The sequence below is a fragment of the Panthera uncia genome (assembly GCF_023721935.1).
Source record: "Panthera uncia isolate 11264 chromosome A3 unlocalized genomic scaffold, Puncia_PCG_1.0 HiC_scaffold_11, whole genome shotgun sequence".
Classification (NCBI taxonomy): Eukaryota; Metazoa; Chordata; class Mammalia; order Carnivora; family Felidae; genus Panthera; species Panthera uncia.
Window position 1 is genome coordinate 21,286,912 of NW_026057578.1, and position 18,009 is coordinate 21,304,920.

The 18,009-nt window shown below is 46.4% G+C and overlaps 1 protein-coding gene across 1 annotated transcript in view; it reads right to left on the minus strand.

Moving 5' to 3' along the window:
- The window catches only part of CTNNBL1 (catenin beta like 1), a 161,402-nt gene that overhangs the window by 22,509 nt on the left and 120,884 nt on the right, over positions 1-18,009 (minus strand). Inside the window, exons 12-13 of the mRNA XM_049650816.1 lie at positions 6,323-6,420; positions 4,242-4,322 (exon numbers count right to left, since the gene is read on the minus strand). Coding sequence (XP_049506773.1) covers positions 4,242-4,322; positions 6,323-6,420 — 179 coding nt within the window. The remainder of the gene's footprint in view (positions 1-4,241; positions 4,323-6,322; positions 6,421-18,009) is intronic.

Genomic DNA, 18,009 nt, shown 5'->3' on the forward strand with positions numbered 1-18,009 from the left:
CGAACCGTGAGATCATAACTTGAGCCAAAGTCGGACACTCAACTGACTGAACCACCCAGGATGATGGGGCTAATTATAGAGCAAAGAAAAATTAGGGTTAAAAATGAGAGTCAAGAAAAAGAAAATGAGAGTTACGGAATAATGTAGAAAAAACCTAGGACCCTCAATTTTCCTTCATACCCAAGGACAAATGTTAATTGCATCTCAGGAGCAACGGTCCTTCATTTACTGCATGTCGGTCACTATGTAAGTCCTGAGAATATGCTGAACGAGAGAGACTACGACACCAGAGACACAGTAAACAAATAACTTATGACAGGCTGTGAAGAGGCACCGGGGATGGGGGTGCTGCTTACATACGGTGATCACTGAAAACCTGTCTGAGGAGGTAACATTCAGGCTGAGACCTGAAGGTGGAGGGAAGCACCACACGAGAAGAGCCAGGACGGAGGGGAGAAGCAAATGCAAAGGCTGTGGGGCAGGAAGGAGTGCACAGTGGCAGGAGAGGACCTAACAAAATGGGGAGCACCCCGATCATGCAAAATCTCGCTGCGCTAGGAGAGTCGGAAAATGTGAGTGCACGTAGGGGCGATGGGGATGCAAACAGGCCTTAAAGAGACAACGGAAGATTGTCTGGCCACCGGCTGTGTGCCAAACCCTGTGAATCAGCTTTCAGCTTTCGCCAGATCCCTCCTTTTGTAATTCCCCTAAGTACACAGGTTGGGACACACACCTTGAAAAGAAAACAGCACCAAGGAAGAAAATAAGGCAGGGAACTTAAGCTGTTTGTCCAGTCAGAAACAAGAAAGAAGTCGGGCTCTAAAGCCCATGCTCCCCCTTCTCATCCTGGGCTCCTGTGGTTTAACTTACCACTCACCCCCCACTGGCTTCCCGCTGCCCCTCCTGCTCCTGTTCCTCTTTAGTTGGATATGCCTGACACGTCTCCCATCTTTTCAAGTGCGGCTCAAGTCTTGCCTCATGCGCGGAACAGCTGAGGGTGCCCCTAGGCGCAGCCGACTGCTCCCCGCTCCCTGAGGGCCTCCGGCCCTCGCCAGCAGCGCCGCCCCTGGGGCCCCTTCTTCCACTGGCATCTCTGACTCTCACCCCTGCCGGCGGCTAGCCCAGTGCTTCGCACGGAGCAGGCGTCTGAGAAGTATTTGCCCAACAACTGGATTCTCTCCAGTGAATCTGGGTCAATTGCAAACCACGGCCATTTGCACTGTGCCCAAGGAAGTCTGAAGTTTGCAGTGAAGAAGGGGGCTCTGAGACACTAAAAATGTCAATACCTGACCCCCAGTATCTGGGTCAATACCTGACCCTGTTATCTAAGGTCTTTTTTGTTGCAGACTTGGCGAAGTGCGTGAGATATTTATTCATTACTGATCTAACGGTCAATGTCATCAAATGCCTGAGAAATAAGCATTCAATTCGAGTCAACAAATATTTGCTGAGTTCCCAACGGGTGTAGGACATCCAAGTTTAATGGAGACGGGGTGGGGTGAGGCAGCAAATTGCTCATGACTTAAGAGAGAAGACTGCTTGCGGGAGAGGTGAAAAGGAGGTCGTTTTGTTCCGAGTCACCGTCCACCTGCGAGGCGGCTGCATCTGCCAGGATGGAGCCGGAGTGCTGGCAGAGAGCGCTGCTCACGCATGCATCCTTCGCCCCCCACCCTGCCCTGTCTCTCTGTGCAGCGCCGAGGCTGCTGGGCACTAATGGCCTTGGAATGTTTGCCAGTGCCCAGCAAAACGGCCTTGGCATCAAGGAGACAGAGGTCTGTCAGGGAATGGCAGGGGCCCCGGTGCCCGTGGCACACAGAAGCTCGGTGAACGCCGGGGCAGAGTGGCTGCAGCAATTACTCTCCGTCGGTGCTAATCAATTTCACACCCTCTTCGATGCTGATAACAGATAATCTGGTGGGAAGCAGGCCAAGTTTCCCACTGGCCGCGCGCAAGCTGCCCCCCCTTGCGCCCAGCAGCTTACTCGGTCTCCATCAGCAAACCGTCTACTCCAGCTTCCCCTCAAATGACGTAGATGACGGTGCCAACTTTAGTCTGGCAGGGGGACTCCTTCCGGGACAGATGGCAAGGGGGATGCCCTCAGGAAAAGGACTGCCCGACTAGCTTAAAAGTTGACAAGAACTGCAAAGGAACCTAGGAGCACCAAGCAGGGGCCACGGTTCCTCCAAATTCAGCAAGGTGCTTTATATACTTTATGCTTAGTGTTATAACAACCCCAAGAGGGAAGTGTTATTTCCATTTTACAGATGAGAAAACCAAAGTTTAGAGAGGTCAGCTCATCTGTCCGAGGTCTCAGAGCCAGGACGTGGCAGAGCTGGGATTCAAACCCGGGGTCCTGCGACTCCCCACTCACCAACCTTTTCTCCGAGGCCGCTGCTCCTCTGTATTCGGGACAGTTCGGTCACCGATCAGCCTCTCACTCTGCTTGTCCTCCACCCCGCTGCTAAAAGCTGGCAGGGTCCCTAGAGGATGTTCACTTGAACCTGAGGCACTACTTTAAGCAGAGGAGGACCTGAGAGGTCACCTCTGCTGCTACATTTCAGTTAGGGAACGGGCTACACGAAGCATGGTTTGACGAGCCACGGCCAGGCAGGGACTGAGAGGCGGTGCTTGCCTAAAATTCCAGGTCTCTAGACTCCCAGGTGCTCTTTCTCTCCCTGAAAACTTCCTCTAGCAGATAACACGGGTCTTCAGCCAGAGCTGGAGTTCTAACTGTCTCATGGCTGTGTCCCTCCAAAAGTCCAGGGAAATTTCAGTTTGTTTCTAATGATCATTCAGATGAAGAAAAAGAAGACATCACTCTGGCACTTAAATAGTCACTAAGCGGCCATCCTCACAAGTTACCAGAAAGGGAAGAAAAGACGGAAAAGGAAACCTCAATCAAAGGACAAAATAAAGGCAGTGGGAGGGTGGAACGAAGCAACTGCGTGCGTAACATGCTGGCATCTGAAGTCCAGCCTCAGAATTCAGTCCCAGCCTTTTATCTTGCAGTAGTATCAGCGTATAAACGAAGAATGTCCCAGGCAGTCGATTCAATCAATCAACAAACATCTGAGGACTTACTAGGTTTAGGCAAATCACAAGAATGATAACCACAGCTATCTGTCCACTGGCATTCATAAATGGAGGTGCATATTTTGTAAAAAGGGAGGGGTAGATACGAGGGGTGAAGAGAAACAGGACAGACAACAGGGTCACCGTCTCCCCTCCAAGCTCTCGCTCTGGCCTGAGGCCTAGCTTGAGGGCAAATGCTAGTGTAAGTCCCTGTGCACACGGCCCGCCCCGCAGCCGGACTGTCCCAACACGATGGGACCAGGTGCTGAAACTGACTCTCCCACCAGTGAGGGTCAAAAGCCTCAAGTGCGCTTTAAGGCAAGAAGAATGAAAAGAGAATGGAGTGATACGGCAAATCAAGATCACAAGGAAAGTGAAGTCTATTACAGACTTTGAAAAAAGCAAGGAAAGGATCCTTTTGCAATGTGACCAAAGACTGAGGAATGTCTCGCAGGGGTGAGAATACAGATCGACATTAAACAACAGACAAGAGTCTCTGCCCCAGTGAAGGAGACAGATGAGAAAGGCAGAGGCCAGAGACGGCAGAGAACAAAACGGAATCAGGTGGAAAGTACGGAAGGCAGGACACCAGCACAGCAAACACAGTCCCTCAAGACAAAAACCTAACAAATTTCATTTTCAGCAGCTGCCAGCGGAAGAAATTAGGGTCGGTCCGCTGGAACCTGCTACGCAGGCTCCGCTGCGGTGCCTCTGAGTCTCCCTTCTCCGGGTCTCCAGTTTTTCATCTGGATTCAGTGACCTCAGACTTTCTTTCCAGTTCTTATCCCCTGAGATCACCCTTCCCTCGGGTGCTCCCCTTATGACTACAGCAGCCAGCAGGAGTGTGAACTAAGACAGACTCTGCCAGCTCGGCCAACGTGGTACCAAGTCACAGCCCTGCACTTTGCTCGTGTCAGGGGTACTCGTGCTATCACCCAGACCCCCAGGTCAGACAGGGATCCTTCCTCCGAAAGCACTTCCACTCCTATTAGAAGAGCGGTCATAACCACTGGCAGACGGTCATCCGCTCCATGCTAACACCAGGCCAGGTGGCACGGGGGGTAGGTGGCACCTGTGCCCTTGCCTGTCCTGCGGGGAGAGAGAAGGTACAAAGAGACCCGAACGGCATGCAAGTCAACAGCCGGCAGAAGACAGGCAGGGATACGTACATGTTTCTCCCCTTCAATCTTCTTGTCGGCCACCTGCATTGCGTCCAGGTATTTAAAATGCAGCTCCATCAGTCTGTCAACCTGAAAGAGAGATGTTTCAGACATGAGTGAGAAGGAAAAAGCACACCAAGGCAAGAGAACAGTGGAGCCCCTCCCAACAGGAGGCCCCTCTACCGCCTGCTTCCGACGTCGGCTACGAGCTCTGCGTAGGAAACCAGCAGGAATAGACGGAAGAGCCGGGGCAGAGCGAGCAGACCCCTGGGGCGGATGCAGTCTGAATGCAGGCCTAGTCCCACAAGGAGGCTGCGTTTCCAGGTTGGCCAGGGCTCCCGCGAATTCAAGTTGTTAAATATAAATAAATAAATAAGAATTCCAGTCCCTTCTTGCAAAGAGAAGGAGCTTGAAGTTGCATACTTGATATTCACTTAGAACTTTACGGAAATTTTTTTCCAACTGAAACCTTTCATGTTCGGATTCTACCCCAGAGCTGATCTTTTTTTAAAAAGGTCTGCGTAAAATCTCTTTAGTTGCTTTCGAGTCAGAAGAGAGTACAAGAAAAAAAACTCTTTCAGCAACTTAAAAAAAGGCCCTGACTTTTGCTCAGCGATAACTTAAAAATCAGTTTTCAACTTAGCAAAAGTCACGCTTCAAACATGGCCTGAGGAACACTCGGTGGGTTTGAAAAAGTTTCATTTTTGTCTAAGACTTCCAAAAGACTGAACAAACACTGTGAAACCAGCCTAGACTTCTAACCTCTCTCTTTACTAGGCTGGCACAGCCACGGCTCTTGGCAACCCTGGTATTTACTCAAGAGCTTACAGTGGTTAACAGCAGATGGTGCTTCAACACGGCATCAGAGTCCAGGAGGACTGTGCCCAAACCCTCTCTGGATAATACTGACACCCCCAAGATCTTGTATATTTCAGTTTACCGAATATTTTCGTGTCCATTATTTCCTTACACCTTACAAAAACCTGAGAATGTGGGCAGGAGAGACAGACAGTGACCCTAATTTTAAAGATGAAGAAACTGAGGCACAGATGTTAAATGTCACCAGGGTGACATGACTGCTAAGGTGTTCTATGCCTGACTTCACGATGGCCTCTTCCCCATGCTATGCTGCCAGTGAGGCTGGAAAAACTGGTCAGAGAGACAGTCAAAAACCTCTCTCCGAAGTACAACAAACTTTCAGCCTTACCTGGCAGTGGGAAGGAACGAGATTATTGCATGCAATAAAAGGGACTTTCGTCCTTAATGTTATGCATCTAGAATGATCTAACTTGTGACTAGTGAGTGGTGGGATCATCGCAGAGTGTGATCGTGGGCAAATGACATGACTCTAAGCATCGGCTTCTTCTTCTGCAGATGTGAACAATACCTACACAAAGGGTAAACCACACGGTGTTGTGAGAATATACAAGGAACGTAAGGGACCTGCTGAGTGACCCAATCCACAGGAATCATTAAATAGATGGTGGGCCCTATCACTGTTAAAAATCTTTTTTTGGTATGGCACACTAGGTAACAACATAATATCTATCTAATCTCATTTACGTCATCATTCCCATGTTCCATAGTCCCTCTAAGGACAGGCTCAACCCTTTCTTTATGTCCACAACGGAGCCTTCATTTCCATCACCACCACCTAGTAAGGACTCATTTAAACTTCCTCTCATTGACTCTTCCTCAAGATGGGAATTAATGTGTCCATCCTACAGATAGGGAAAATGAGGCTCAGAGTGGCACACATCTTGAAAAGAGCAAAACCAGGTTCAAATCCAGATGTCGGAATCCAGAGGCTATGTTCTTAATCGCTTTGCCATGCTGTGCAACCCTAACCCAAATCCTATTACAACCCACTCTGCCTGGGTCTAAAAATCTTCCTAAGGTGCTGGTTGCTGCCACCCTAAGGTGTTACTGTGCCCAGACGGATGTATCTGGAGATGACAGGCAGAGTCACCAGAACAACCTCTAAGACCCAAAGCAATGCTGGAGAAGGTATTTTAGGGCAGGAGCTCAGCTCAGCACTCCTTTTGCCCTGACGGCCCTGGGCCCCTCCTTACCGTGTAGCAGGCACCCACCTTCTCACTGTCATTTTCAGTGAATTTATTCAGAAGCCGGGTTCGCTGCTGTCCTCTCAGGTTCCGCAGGAGGGAAGCCAGGATCGAACAGACATGCTCTGGGTTGGGAAGGAGAAAAGAGAACATGCTGTGATCAGAGCAGTAATTATTACCTCTCTCCAAGCCTGCCCTGGTTCTGTTGGAGGAGGAGTAAGTAGGCCTCCCTGACTGCCGCTATTGATTAATAAGACAAGAACCTAAACTGTGTCATTGCAAACCCGAACTGATCTTCACATACTGCGCAAGAAACATATTCAAAAGGGATGATATCCTCAAGGACAACTTGAGCAAGTGAATCAAAACTAAGTTAGAATTTCTAGTGTGCCTGGAATTGATTTTTATTGTCCACAACAGAACCTTAAACTAATCTCCCATTTGCAGAAATAACCTGTGAACAGAGTATGAATATCAGCTTTGAGATGAGTATATAAAGAACAAGTAAAATGTATTCTATCATATTCTCAAATTACCTTATACTTTTCCCAAGTAAACATCCCAGAATTAAGCAAGAAATATGATAGGGTCCCAGGGTTGCCACTTCTGGTGCAACTAAAACTCCCTACTTCAGGTTCGAAAGCAGCTGGACAGTAAATACTTCAAAATGGTGACAATGCTTTTTGAGTTCACATAACCCACAGGCTTCTATTATGAGCTACTATTTTTCTACCTTGGGAAGAAGAGGGTAATTGAAGGGTATATTATAGGCTTTAGCTGTGAAGAGATTCTTTTCTTTAAGAAGAATTTTTTAAAATCAAGAATAATGACCTTGAAAAGGAGGCAGCAGAAGTCTAGTCGTGGAGAAATGGCAGAGTGAAGTTTATTCTGAAATAATGCCCACCGTGTGGGCAACAAATATTCTATTTGGAGAGGGACTAAGAACATCTTCACAGGTCAGACTTCCCTTGAATTCTCAGAAAGTCACTTGACTATTCATTAAAGCCACAGGTCGGCAATTACCATAGCACAGACTGAGTCTGTTTTTTCCTCACGTATGTCAGAAGTGTTCCTGCCTCTTCATGCCCTTGATTTCTCTCTTCTTAAAACATTTATTTATTTAAAAAGAGAGAAAGAGAGAGAGAGCGCACGCACACGCCCAAGCGCATGCAGGGGAGGGGCAGAGAGAGAGGCAGAGAAACAATCCCAAGCAGGCTCCGTGCTGTCAGCACAGAGCAATGTGGGCTCGATCTCATGAACCTTGAGAAATCAAGAGTTGGACGCTTAACTGAGCTACCCAGGCGCCCCTATGTCTCCAATCTCTTAATGCTGGAGTAGGTTGGCATTCTATCTTCCACCTACCTTCACTTCCCTGGGAAGCCCCATGCTAGTCCCGCGGCTTTTAAAACCACTTACAACGCAGGTCTACGGGCCAGTCTTGTTCTCTGAACACAGACTCACGTGTCTGCCTTTCTACCTGCTTTCTGCACGTGGTTGTCAACAGCTCCTTTAAACCGAATATGTCCCAAATCAAACTCCCGATCTGCCTCCTCAGATCTGTTCCCCGCGGTCTTTTCCACCTAGTTAATGGCAACCGGGTTCTCCAGTTCCTCAAGCCAAAAACAGTGGAGATGTCCCTTATTCTCTCTCTCTTTTCTCACAGGTCCCATAGGAAAGAAACCTTGTCAGCTTTCTCTTCACATCATACCTAGAATCCCACCTCTTCTTTCTGCTGCCCCCACTGTGGCTGCTTTGGTCCAAATCACCCTCATCCCTGGCTAGAATATTCAACAGCCTACTTGTGCGGGTCTCTCTGCTTCCACTCTCCCCCCCCCCCCCCGCCCCGCCCTGGCCTAATCTCCATAGAGCAGTCAGAATGATCCTTTAGGTTAAAACCCAAAGTCAGATCCCCTCATTCCTCTGTATAAAACCCTCCGATGGCCCCCAACTCACTCAGACTAAACACTGCTTCTAATGTCAGGCACGCTCCTACTCTGGAGCTACTCTGGAGCTCCTGTGCCTGCTGTCTCCTCTACCTGAAATGCTCTTCACCAGATTATCCGCACGGCTCAGTCTTCACACCCGGTTTAATTCAGCTGTGATCTTCTCAGTGAGGCTTCTCCTTGACTCCCCTACTCAAAAAACACTTGTTGGCACAGCTAGTTAACTGGCGAAACAGGCAGGACTCAAACTTCAGCTTACTCATTCAGTCATTCACTGACCACTTGCTGGTCTTTGTGCCTGGCAAACACTTGGTGCTCAGGGCCCCCAAACAATCAACACATTATCCCTAACCTTGAGGAGCTCCTTGTCTAGTGGGGAAAACAAAACAATAATTACAGTACAGTGTGACAAGTTCCATCGCTGAGGTAGGCACAGGGGACTCGGGGAGCACAGATAAGGGATATCTGACCTAAAAGGATTACCAGTGGAGGTAACTAACAACTGAAAATCTTTAAAAAGCCCAAAACAACAGCCATGGCTGACGACCAGGTAGAGAAGAGGAGAGAGCACTGCAGGCAGAAGGAACAATATATGCAAAGGCCAGTGTGCATGGACTGCCATATCCACATGGAAGAGGGGAGGCCAGTTAGGTGGCAGAGGTTGGATCATGAAGAAAAGTGGCAAGAATCTGCTCACGAATTTTAAGCTGGGGAGGACAAGACTAAATTGGGAGTTTTGACCAACCCTCAGCAGCTAGTCCTTTTAGAGATGAAGATTAGGAAAATGTTTCTCTTTCCTGATGAATTTTTTGTGCTTATCAGGGTTCCCTCTTTGCCTTGGCTGCTGGGAAGCTCAAAGATGAATTTATGCTCAACTATAGGAAACAATTTCTTTTACTGCCTTATTAGTGATTCCCTCCATGCTCCACCAATGGATTTTAAAACAAAAGTAATGGACGCACATGGTAAAAACCAGACTATACACAAAGGTATAAAATGTATTCAACAAATATTTATTGAACACCTAATATTTGTCTTTTCACAAACTCCTCTCACTACCCTTTTCCTCTTCCCAAGGGGAAGAAAACCTACAGGTAGGTATCTTGTGTACATTTTCAGAGAAGAGGAAAAAAAAATATTATACCTTTCTATATCAGCACATATTTAGTTTTTTTCTAATGGCCATCTAGAATTCCACTGACATCATTTATCATAATTTAGTGCCTCACCCAATCATTAATACTTTAGGTGGTTTCCAGTTTTCGGTTGTTTGTTTGTTTTTGCTATTAGAAACAATGAAGCAATAAACATCCATGTGCACATATTCTGGCAAGTATACTTTTATTTCTGGTAAGGAATACACTTTTGCACGTGTGCAAATTCCTAAGATTGGAATTGGGGGAGTCAAAAGCTATTTGCATGTGTCAAAAGACACTGACAAATTATTTGCCAAAAAGGTTGTACCGATTCTATGTCCACTCTCAGTGTACACACACACACACACACACACACACACACACACACACACGGAGAATGGAAGCAGAATTACATATATATTATAAAAGAGTACCTGTTTTCCCATATCCTCGCTCAGATTGGATACTGTCCAACTTAAAAATTATGACAACATGGAAGGTGAAAAATGGGATCTTTTTTGATTAGCATGTTTTTGTTCTTGTTACGAACAAGGTTGAGCACCTTTTCTGATATTTACTGACCACCTGTATTGCTTTATGGGTGAACTGCCTGGCCTTATCCTTTGCCAATTTGATTCCTACAAGCTGTCTGTAAATGAAGAGCATTATCCTTTTGTCATGTATGTTGCAAATATTTCCCCCAGTCTGAATTTGTGTTTTGACAAATTCTTATTCAAACCTAAGGTTTAGTACCACCAGACCGTCCGCTGTAAGTGGCTTCAAACACCTACTGGCAAGAAGTAGGGTACAATAATAATTGCCACCTATTGTCTATCTATGACAGTAGGCTTATTTGAGTCTATACACAATTTTCTCATTGAATCATCACTACTAAGCTGTGAGAAAGGTACTATTCTCATCTTGTAAATGTAGAATCCAAGGCTCAGAGAGGTTAGTTAACTGACTTAAGGTACATGTCCTTCAGTCAGTGGTGGGAACTTAGGTTTCAACCTAAGATGCCTGACTGTAAACAGTAAGCTTCCCTCCTATGTTGTTATATGCTTCCCACGTATAAAAGGTAAACATCAAAGCTTTTATAGATGAAAGATAAAACAGACCAGAAACTAAACCATGCAAAGCCTGACAATGTACTTCATGTGGCACTCATTGTGTCCAAAAGATTGGCACTATGTAAATGTGGATTTAAAAAAAACTCTACAGTTTTAATGAGAGGAAAACGAAGCAATAGGCCATATGGAGTAAGACATGAATAACAACCCCTCTTTCCTCTCTTTTACTGAATTACTCTTTCCAGAAGCGGTTTCTACCAGATTCCAAATAAAGAAGAGACTTTGGGTTTTCGGCAGCTCTGCAAATACTGAACCAGAACTTCTCAATTTTCCCTCTGACTCTTGCTGATTGAATGGACGGGGAAGAGCTACAAGAGACCATTCTCTGTATACCTGAGCGAGGCGGGGGGTGGGGTGCTGGCGGAACGGTGAGGTATCAGAGCTGTAATTTTCAAAGAGGAAAATGTAATACACAGAATAAGCTTTTTGGCACTAGGTCATATTAGCATGCATTCCTATAGCTCATCCCAGCCTGGAGCAGGAGAGATCTTGATCAACTGCAGGGGTATATACTAAGAACAAATGGCATTTACCTATTTGTTTGGGATTCTAAGTAAAGAACAGGTTGTCAATTTCAGGAGACCTGAAGCTGCTTATGTACCTTCCATCTCTCCGGGCGCTGTGGCTGGCTGGTGCCTGCCAGACAGGAAAACACTTCAGCCACCCCAAGTTTTACACTTTCTTTCTCTTCCTCCCTCCCTCTCTCCCTCTCTCTCTCTCTCTCTCTCTCTCTCACACACACACACACACACACACACACACACACACACACACAGTTTCATTAGCCCCTAATAAATGTAGCTTCCCTAGGAACAGATTTCAGCCCAAGGTGGTGTCAATTTTTCATGCACCAAGAAGATGGGGAGAGCTGCTGGCACAGAGAGCAGGGGAGATAACAGGTTTATCTGCTGGCCAGCACCGCTCAGCTGCTCTGTCATTTCGACAGGATAAAATGGAGGCGAAGGATGGCTATGGAGCTGTCAACGCAGATGGGGTGGATGTGGGGACTCCCACTGTAGAAAACAACCTCTAAGGCAGGGCCCAGGGAGAACAGAACACACACACACACATATTAAAGGGATCCACAAGGCTCCCGAGGGGAGAGGCCAAGCATATCTACATTTTGAAGTCACTAAGTAGGGAGGTTGGGGTCTTAGTGGAGTATTAGAGAGCTGGTACTGAAATTGTGCCAGTGTGAGCCCCTGCCTGCCAGTGCCCTGCTCAACAGTCAGACAACTGCCAGCCTCAGACCCTAATTAGTGAAACTGCCTAGAGGGGTGGTCCTGGGCCCTCTTCCTTAGTTCAAATCTCTTTAAGGGACTTTCAAGGGTGATTAGACACAATGGGTTAGACCCCTCAGTATCTGCAAGGGGACTAAAAGTTTGATTCTCTAGGGTCAGTTAGGATTCTGTGATTTTCAGAGCCGGAAGAAGAATCAGAAATCTTTGTTTCAACTCCACTGGAATTTCAAGTATAGAAGCAATAACCCTGACATGGGATGTGATTTGCTTCGGATCAAAAGTACCTTTGTGGGCCACTCGAATCTAGATGTGCAGTTTATCTTCTTTTAAAATCATGACAGAAACTTTTAAGAATCTGATGAACCCTATGTATGCCATCCTTTGCAAAATATCTACACAAATGTAACATCTCCATGGAATTTCAGCGTGTTCCCATCTCTCAAGGATGGCTCCTTGGCTAAGAACCCATGACCTAGTATATCCAGATCAGAGGTCTTTCCAGAACGGCACAAACCACACCGTGGCAGTCACTCCAACTAGCCTCCCACAGTGTTCACTGTTTTTGTAAAGAATGGGATGGGTAACATTTCCCATCCTCATTCTTAAAAAAGGGTGGTCCAAATCCCAAGAGGTTAAAACAACACCTCTCTCTGTGAGGAGAGCTATTTACCCACAGACAGGCCCATTAACAACCAGGCCAACCAGTGGTCCACCGCTGAGAAAGACACATGGGTACAGCAAGAAGTCCAACTCCTGGACCCTGTTCCAGAAAGGCCAACAAGTAAATTAACTAATTAACCTTATGCGGGGCTTTTAGGATCAGACAGACTTGGATTTGAATCCTGATGCTGGCACTCACTAGCTGGTTAAATTAAACCATGGGCACACTGTTTAATCACTAAGTCTCAGCTTTCCTGTTTGTAAAGTGGGGTTATCCCCTCCATCTGTTAAATCCATTATGCCAAGCGAGCTAGGTACATAATAGGCACCCAACAGACATCCACTTGAGAGTTGCTGTCTTGAAGAAGAATCTCAGAGGAGATTCTCACCCATGCACTTGTCATAGATCGCCACCTAGCCCCTTCCATACCACATCCTGATCACATGCCTACCACCAAACATGTTTCAGTCTGCCTGCACCATCCTCATTGGCCTGTGCTGAGAAAAACAGAGACTTAGGTGGCCTGACGTTCTTAGCTGGTAGGGTTATCTCCTATAACTCAAGATTTGTTCTGACCCTACAATGGAGTAAGGCCAACCTCACTCAGACTCTTTAATCCTACGATAGACGAAAATAAAGTTCTTATGTGCGACTACCCATAAAGCCAAATAATAGAAGTTCTGGGAGACTTGCAGACAGCCCTAAGGTGGGCAGTGGCTATTTACTAGCAAGCTGAAGGACACGGCGTCCATAAGCAGAGAGGGTCCTACTTTTTAATAAAAATAAATGTAGTCGGCCTGGGTAATCATTCACCTTTTGCTCTTGCTGCAGAACTGAAAACACAGCACGTGGTCTGTAGAGGAAATGAAGAACACCCTCTCTTTTAGGAGTTTTGTAACCACAGGACAATTAATAACAGGGCACGAAGTGGTGCCCACACCAGTGATTCCTTTTCTCAGACTTCTGAGTACCTACTACTATGTGCCAGGCAACGTACGAAGTGCTGGCACTACAGAGGTCAAAAGACACTCCATTCCAGAGGAGCTCACTGCCCTGCGAGCAAGGCTAAGAAACAGACAGCTACAATCGAGAACACAGTTAACTGGCACGTGTGGAACATGCGTAGCACTACGTGAAGCGCCCTAATTGAGTTGGGGATGGAGTAGGAAAGAGGAGGAAATGTAAGGAAGGGTTGGCTGTACAGATCGAGACAAGAGGAAAACACTGTTCTCAGGGACCCCTGGGAGTGACACAGGGCTGTAGTGTTATGCTGGCAAGTGAATGGTCGTGAGCTCATAGCTCCAAGTTTTCTGTGATAAAGTTGGTAGAGAGACAGTGGCTAGGATTTGGGATTCTATGGGCACATTTAGTTCTTACGATGCAGATCTAGACTGTGTTCCTGAAGTCAAGGATAAATGGACTGTGCTCCATTAACAGGTCTCTCAAGGTGGGGCACGGGGGAAGAAGGTGACAAGGAACATAGCAATAATCCCGAAACGACTTCCTTATCCTTCTGTGCCAAGAGATTTCAGAGGTGTCCTACTTGCATCTCTTGAAGTTTGGGTTCCGTGAGTCACGGGAAGATCACATTCACCGAAAAGGAAGAAGACGCACTGGTAAGCAGAGCTGGGCCACAGGAGGCAGCCCCAGGGGTCTTAGACACTGGAACTGACACGGATTCATTCATTTATTCATAAAATAGAATCCTACAATGTATAAGATACAGTGTTTGAAGACAAAGACAATCAGACACTGATCCTTCCCTCCAGGTGCTTGTGGTCTCTTATGTCTAAAATTACTTGATAGAAAGTGCTAGTGCATGAAAAAGAGGCAGAAACTACTGAGGAGGCAAATACTCCCCTAGCCAGGGTATCTGGGAAGACTGGTGGGCAAGACACTACTGCGCTGAGCCTAGGAGAAGAGAAGAAAGCAAGAAAAGAGCCTTGAAGGGAGAAGGGGGCAATGGGAATAAGAGGATGTCAAGCAGATGGAGAAGCATGAATCGAAGACATCAGGCTGGAGTGCACATGGTATGGACAGAGAACTGGGAAGGGATCCAGTGGCAGAGGGAAGGGAGGATGAAAGGTGAGGAGGTTGGAAAGGTGGGGGGGGAGGGGGCGGGTAGTGCAGACCATGGATAAATACAAATGCTGATCAATGTCCTCACAGCCTGGCATTTAAATACCGGCCCAGCCTGGCTGGTTGGACAATGAATTCAGGGTCCCTCTGCCCACCCAGCTTCAGAGTCTGCACCTGCCTTCCAGTGGCCCAAACGGTTAAGAAAGATATGGGTCAGCCACAGCTCTATTCTTAGGATGGAAACAGTCCCTGTACTTCAACCATCAGGCCCATGTCTTGGCAAGATCTTGCAGGGCCACTTTAGAATTCAAGGCCATGCGGCTGAGCTGCCTTTGTTTCCATGGAACATCTAAGGCCATTAGCTCTTTTGTTTTAAGGAGATCATACGAAGTGTTCTTCTCTCATTTCTAAAATTAAAACCATCTCTGTTTTATTGCCCATCCTTGCTCCCCACCTCCCCCTGAACTTCCCCAGACAGACAGACATCCTGCTTTCTGGTAAGACTCTCGATGCAAACAGGATGTTTAAAATACCCTAATTAAACCGTCTTGACTTCAGCAGTGGTGTGTTGGAGTACAGATTAATCTGTTTCATGCCTGGCACTAGCAGCTGAAGTAGCAGGAGGCCCTGTCAAATCAAGCCACAACATTACATTCCTCTGCCTTTATTATTATTTTTTCCTTTTTTGCATTTCATTGTAATGGACATCTGCCTGGCAGGGGACGTGGGAACCCAAGAAGAGTCACGCGTGTGTGCTCAGCCACTCCGGTGGAATATTGATGCAAGTCAAATCACTCTTCTCAAGACAGATGGATCTGTGTTAGCATCTATATATAGCGCCTTTAAACACACATACAAAATACATATATTCCTATTTTTCACACACATTCACTGAATCCTGAATATGTGGCAGGCGCTGGGCTGGAGACTGGGGACTTAAAGCAGCAGTATTTGTTACAGACCTACTGTGTGCCTCTGTGTGCTTCGCATGCGTTCCTTCACTTCATTCTCACAGCAATCCTATGAAACACGTGCGTTACTCTTCCCATTTTATAGATAAGAAACTAGAGACTCAGCCAGGAAAAGAAGTTTGCCTCCCAGGGTTTCACAGCCAGGAAGTGACCTAATTAGTTCCACTATAATAAAACTTGATTATTTTCCTCCTGAGTTAAAAATACCCAGCAAGCATATTTAAGCAGCATTCAACCTCACTAGTACTGCCGATAAAGCCATGAGGTAGTTTCATTTGATGAGCTTTTCAAAATACTTGATGTCTGGAAGGCTGTGGGGAGGTGGGCTCTCCTAGACTGCTGGCCACACGGGTACCGGGGATGCGGTACTGAAACCACTTTGCTGTATGGATCTCCCCGATAATGGTAAGCTCCTCAAAAGTGGGGCCCACATCGTATTCATCTCTCTACCTTCAGCATCTAGTCTTGTGCCAGGAAAATTCGACTAATACTGAATATGACATCCTGTGAAAACACCATGGGTTAAGAGTTAGCTGTCAGAGATACACATGCATAAAAAAGGAGTAACTGACTCCCTGAGAGGGTCTGGATGAATGAAGGAATCTTCAGAGTCTCCTCTTTAGAATGAGGAGAAATTTATCAGAGAGACAGAGGGGGAATGTCATTGTAAACAATACACAAGAGATTAAAGATACAGAGATACGGGGCGCCTGGGTGGCTCAGCCGGTTGAGCGTCTGTCTCTTGATTTCAGTTCAGGTCATGATCCCAGGGTCATGGGATCGAGCCCTGCTGAGCTTGGAGCCTGTTTAAGATGCTCGTTCTCCCTCTCTCTCTGTCCTCCCTTGCTCCGCGCCCCCCACTCATGTGCACATGCATGCTCTCTCTCTCTCAAAAAATAAAGAGAGAAAAGAAAGAAAGGCATAGGGATACGAAGGAACACAACCAGGAGAGGCTGCAGGGAGTGGGTGACGAGATGTAGGACGAGGCGAGAGAAGCAAGAACGCCGCACACTTTCAACTGAAGAGTCAGGACTCTATCCCACTGGACTTATAGAACACATGATGGAGAGGAAGCAACCTGGTCAAATTTGTGTTCCAGAAGATCATTCTGGAAGATTTCTTGAAATGTACAGTGGAGGAGAAACAGGACCATATTCAGATTATTACAGAAACATCTGAAAGAAACACAGCATTTGGGTCTAACAGTTACGTCTCCTTTAGTAAAAACTGAAACAGTTAATGATTTTTCAGAAAGAAGCCCAGTTTCCTTGCCTTCTTCTCAGGGGAAGTAAAGTGTGACATAAAGAATACCAGAATAGAGGTAAGAGACAGGGATTTCAGTCCAAACTTTGTTTTTTGTTGTTGTTGCTTTTAATGTTTGTTTTTGAGAGAGAAACAGAGACAGAGACAGAACACGAGCGGGGGAGGGGCAGAGAGAGAGAGGGAGACAGAGAATCCCAAGCAGGCTCTGCACCGTCAGCACAGAGCCCGATGCGATGCGTGGCTCGAACTCATGAGCGGTGAGATCATGACCTGAGCTGAAATTGAATGCTTAACCGACTGAGCTACCCAGGCGTCCCTTCTAATCCAAACTTTGAAAAAAATCTTCTATATGGCTCTGAATAGGTCTCTTCTCCACCTACTCTCTGGGCCTCGATATCCTTGTTTGTAAAAGGAGAAAAGTGGCTTTATATGGTCCTCCCTTAATTGAATTACAAGATTCTATCAAAAAGGGATGTGAACAACTAGCAAGTGACCCAGCAATTACCATTATCGGGGAGATCCATACAGCAAAGTGGTTTCAGTACCGCATCCCCGGTACCCGTGTGGCCAGCAGTCTAGGAGAGCCCACCTCCCCACAGCCTTCCAGACATCAAGCAATTCCAGCAATTCCACTCCTAGATATTCCCTCAAGAGACAATGAAAATACATGACCGCAAAAAGACTTGTTCACGAGACATTCTACAAAAACAATGTTCACAGCATTGTTTTAATGGCTATAATGGCCACAAACTTGAGATTGTCTGTCAACAGGAAAAATGGAAAAATATACCCACACCATGGAATATTACACAGCTCCAAAAAAGGACAAGGCATTGATGCACTCGACAACATGGGCGAATCTCAAAAACAGTATGCTTAGTGAACGCTTTATCCCCAAAGCGTTTCTGGGTAGTGATAATGTTCTGCACCTTACAAGAGTATGTATTTGTCCACATCGCCAAATGGTGCACTTGAGATGTGTGCATTTCACTGTGCGATTTCACATTATTTTTAAAAATTGAAGTCAAGGCTAATGATATTCCTCCCAAAGTGTTCATGGTGAAGCGTACTGATGTCTGCAACTTAGTTCCCGCATCAAAAAAATAAAATGGACGGATGAGGTGGACAGAAGTGACAAAGCAAATACAGTGAAATGTTAACTAGAGAGCCTAGTGGTGGGTAGGTGAGCACTGTACAGTTCTTCCAACTTTCCTGTAGGTTTGCAAATTTCCTTAAGAAAATATTAGGAGGAAGAGGCAAGAAAAAAAAGGGAGAAATGAGCACTTGGAA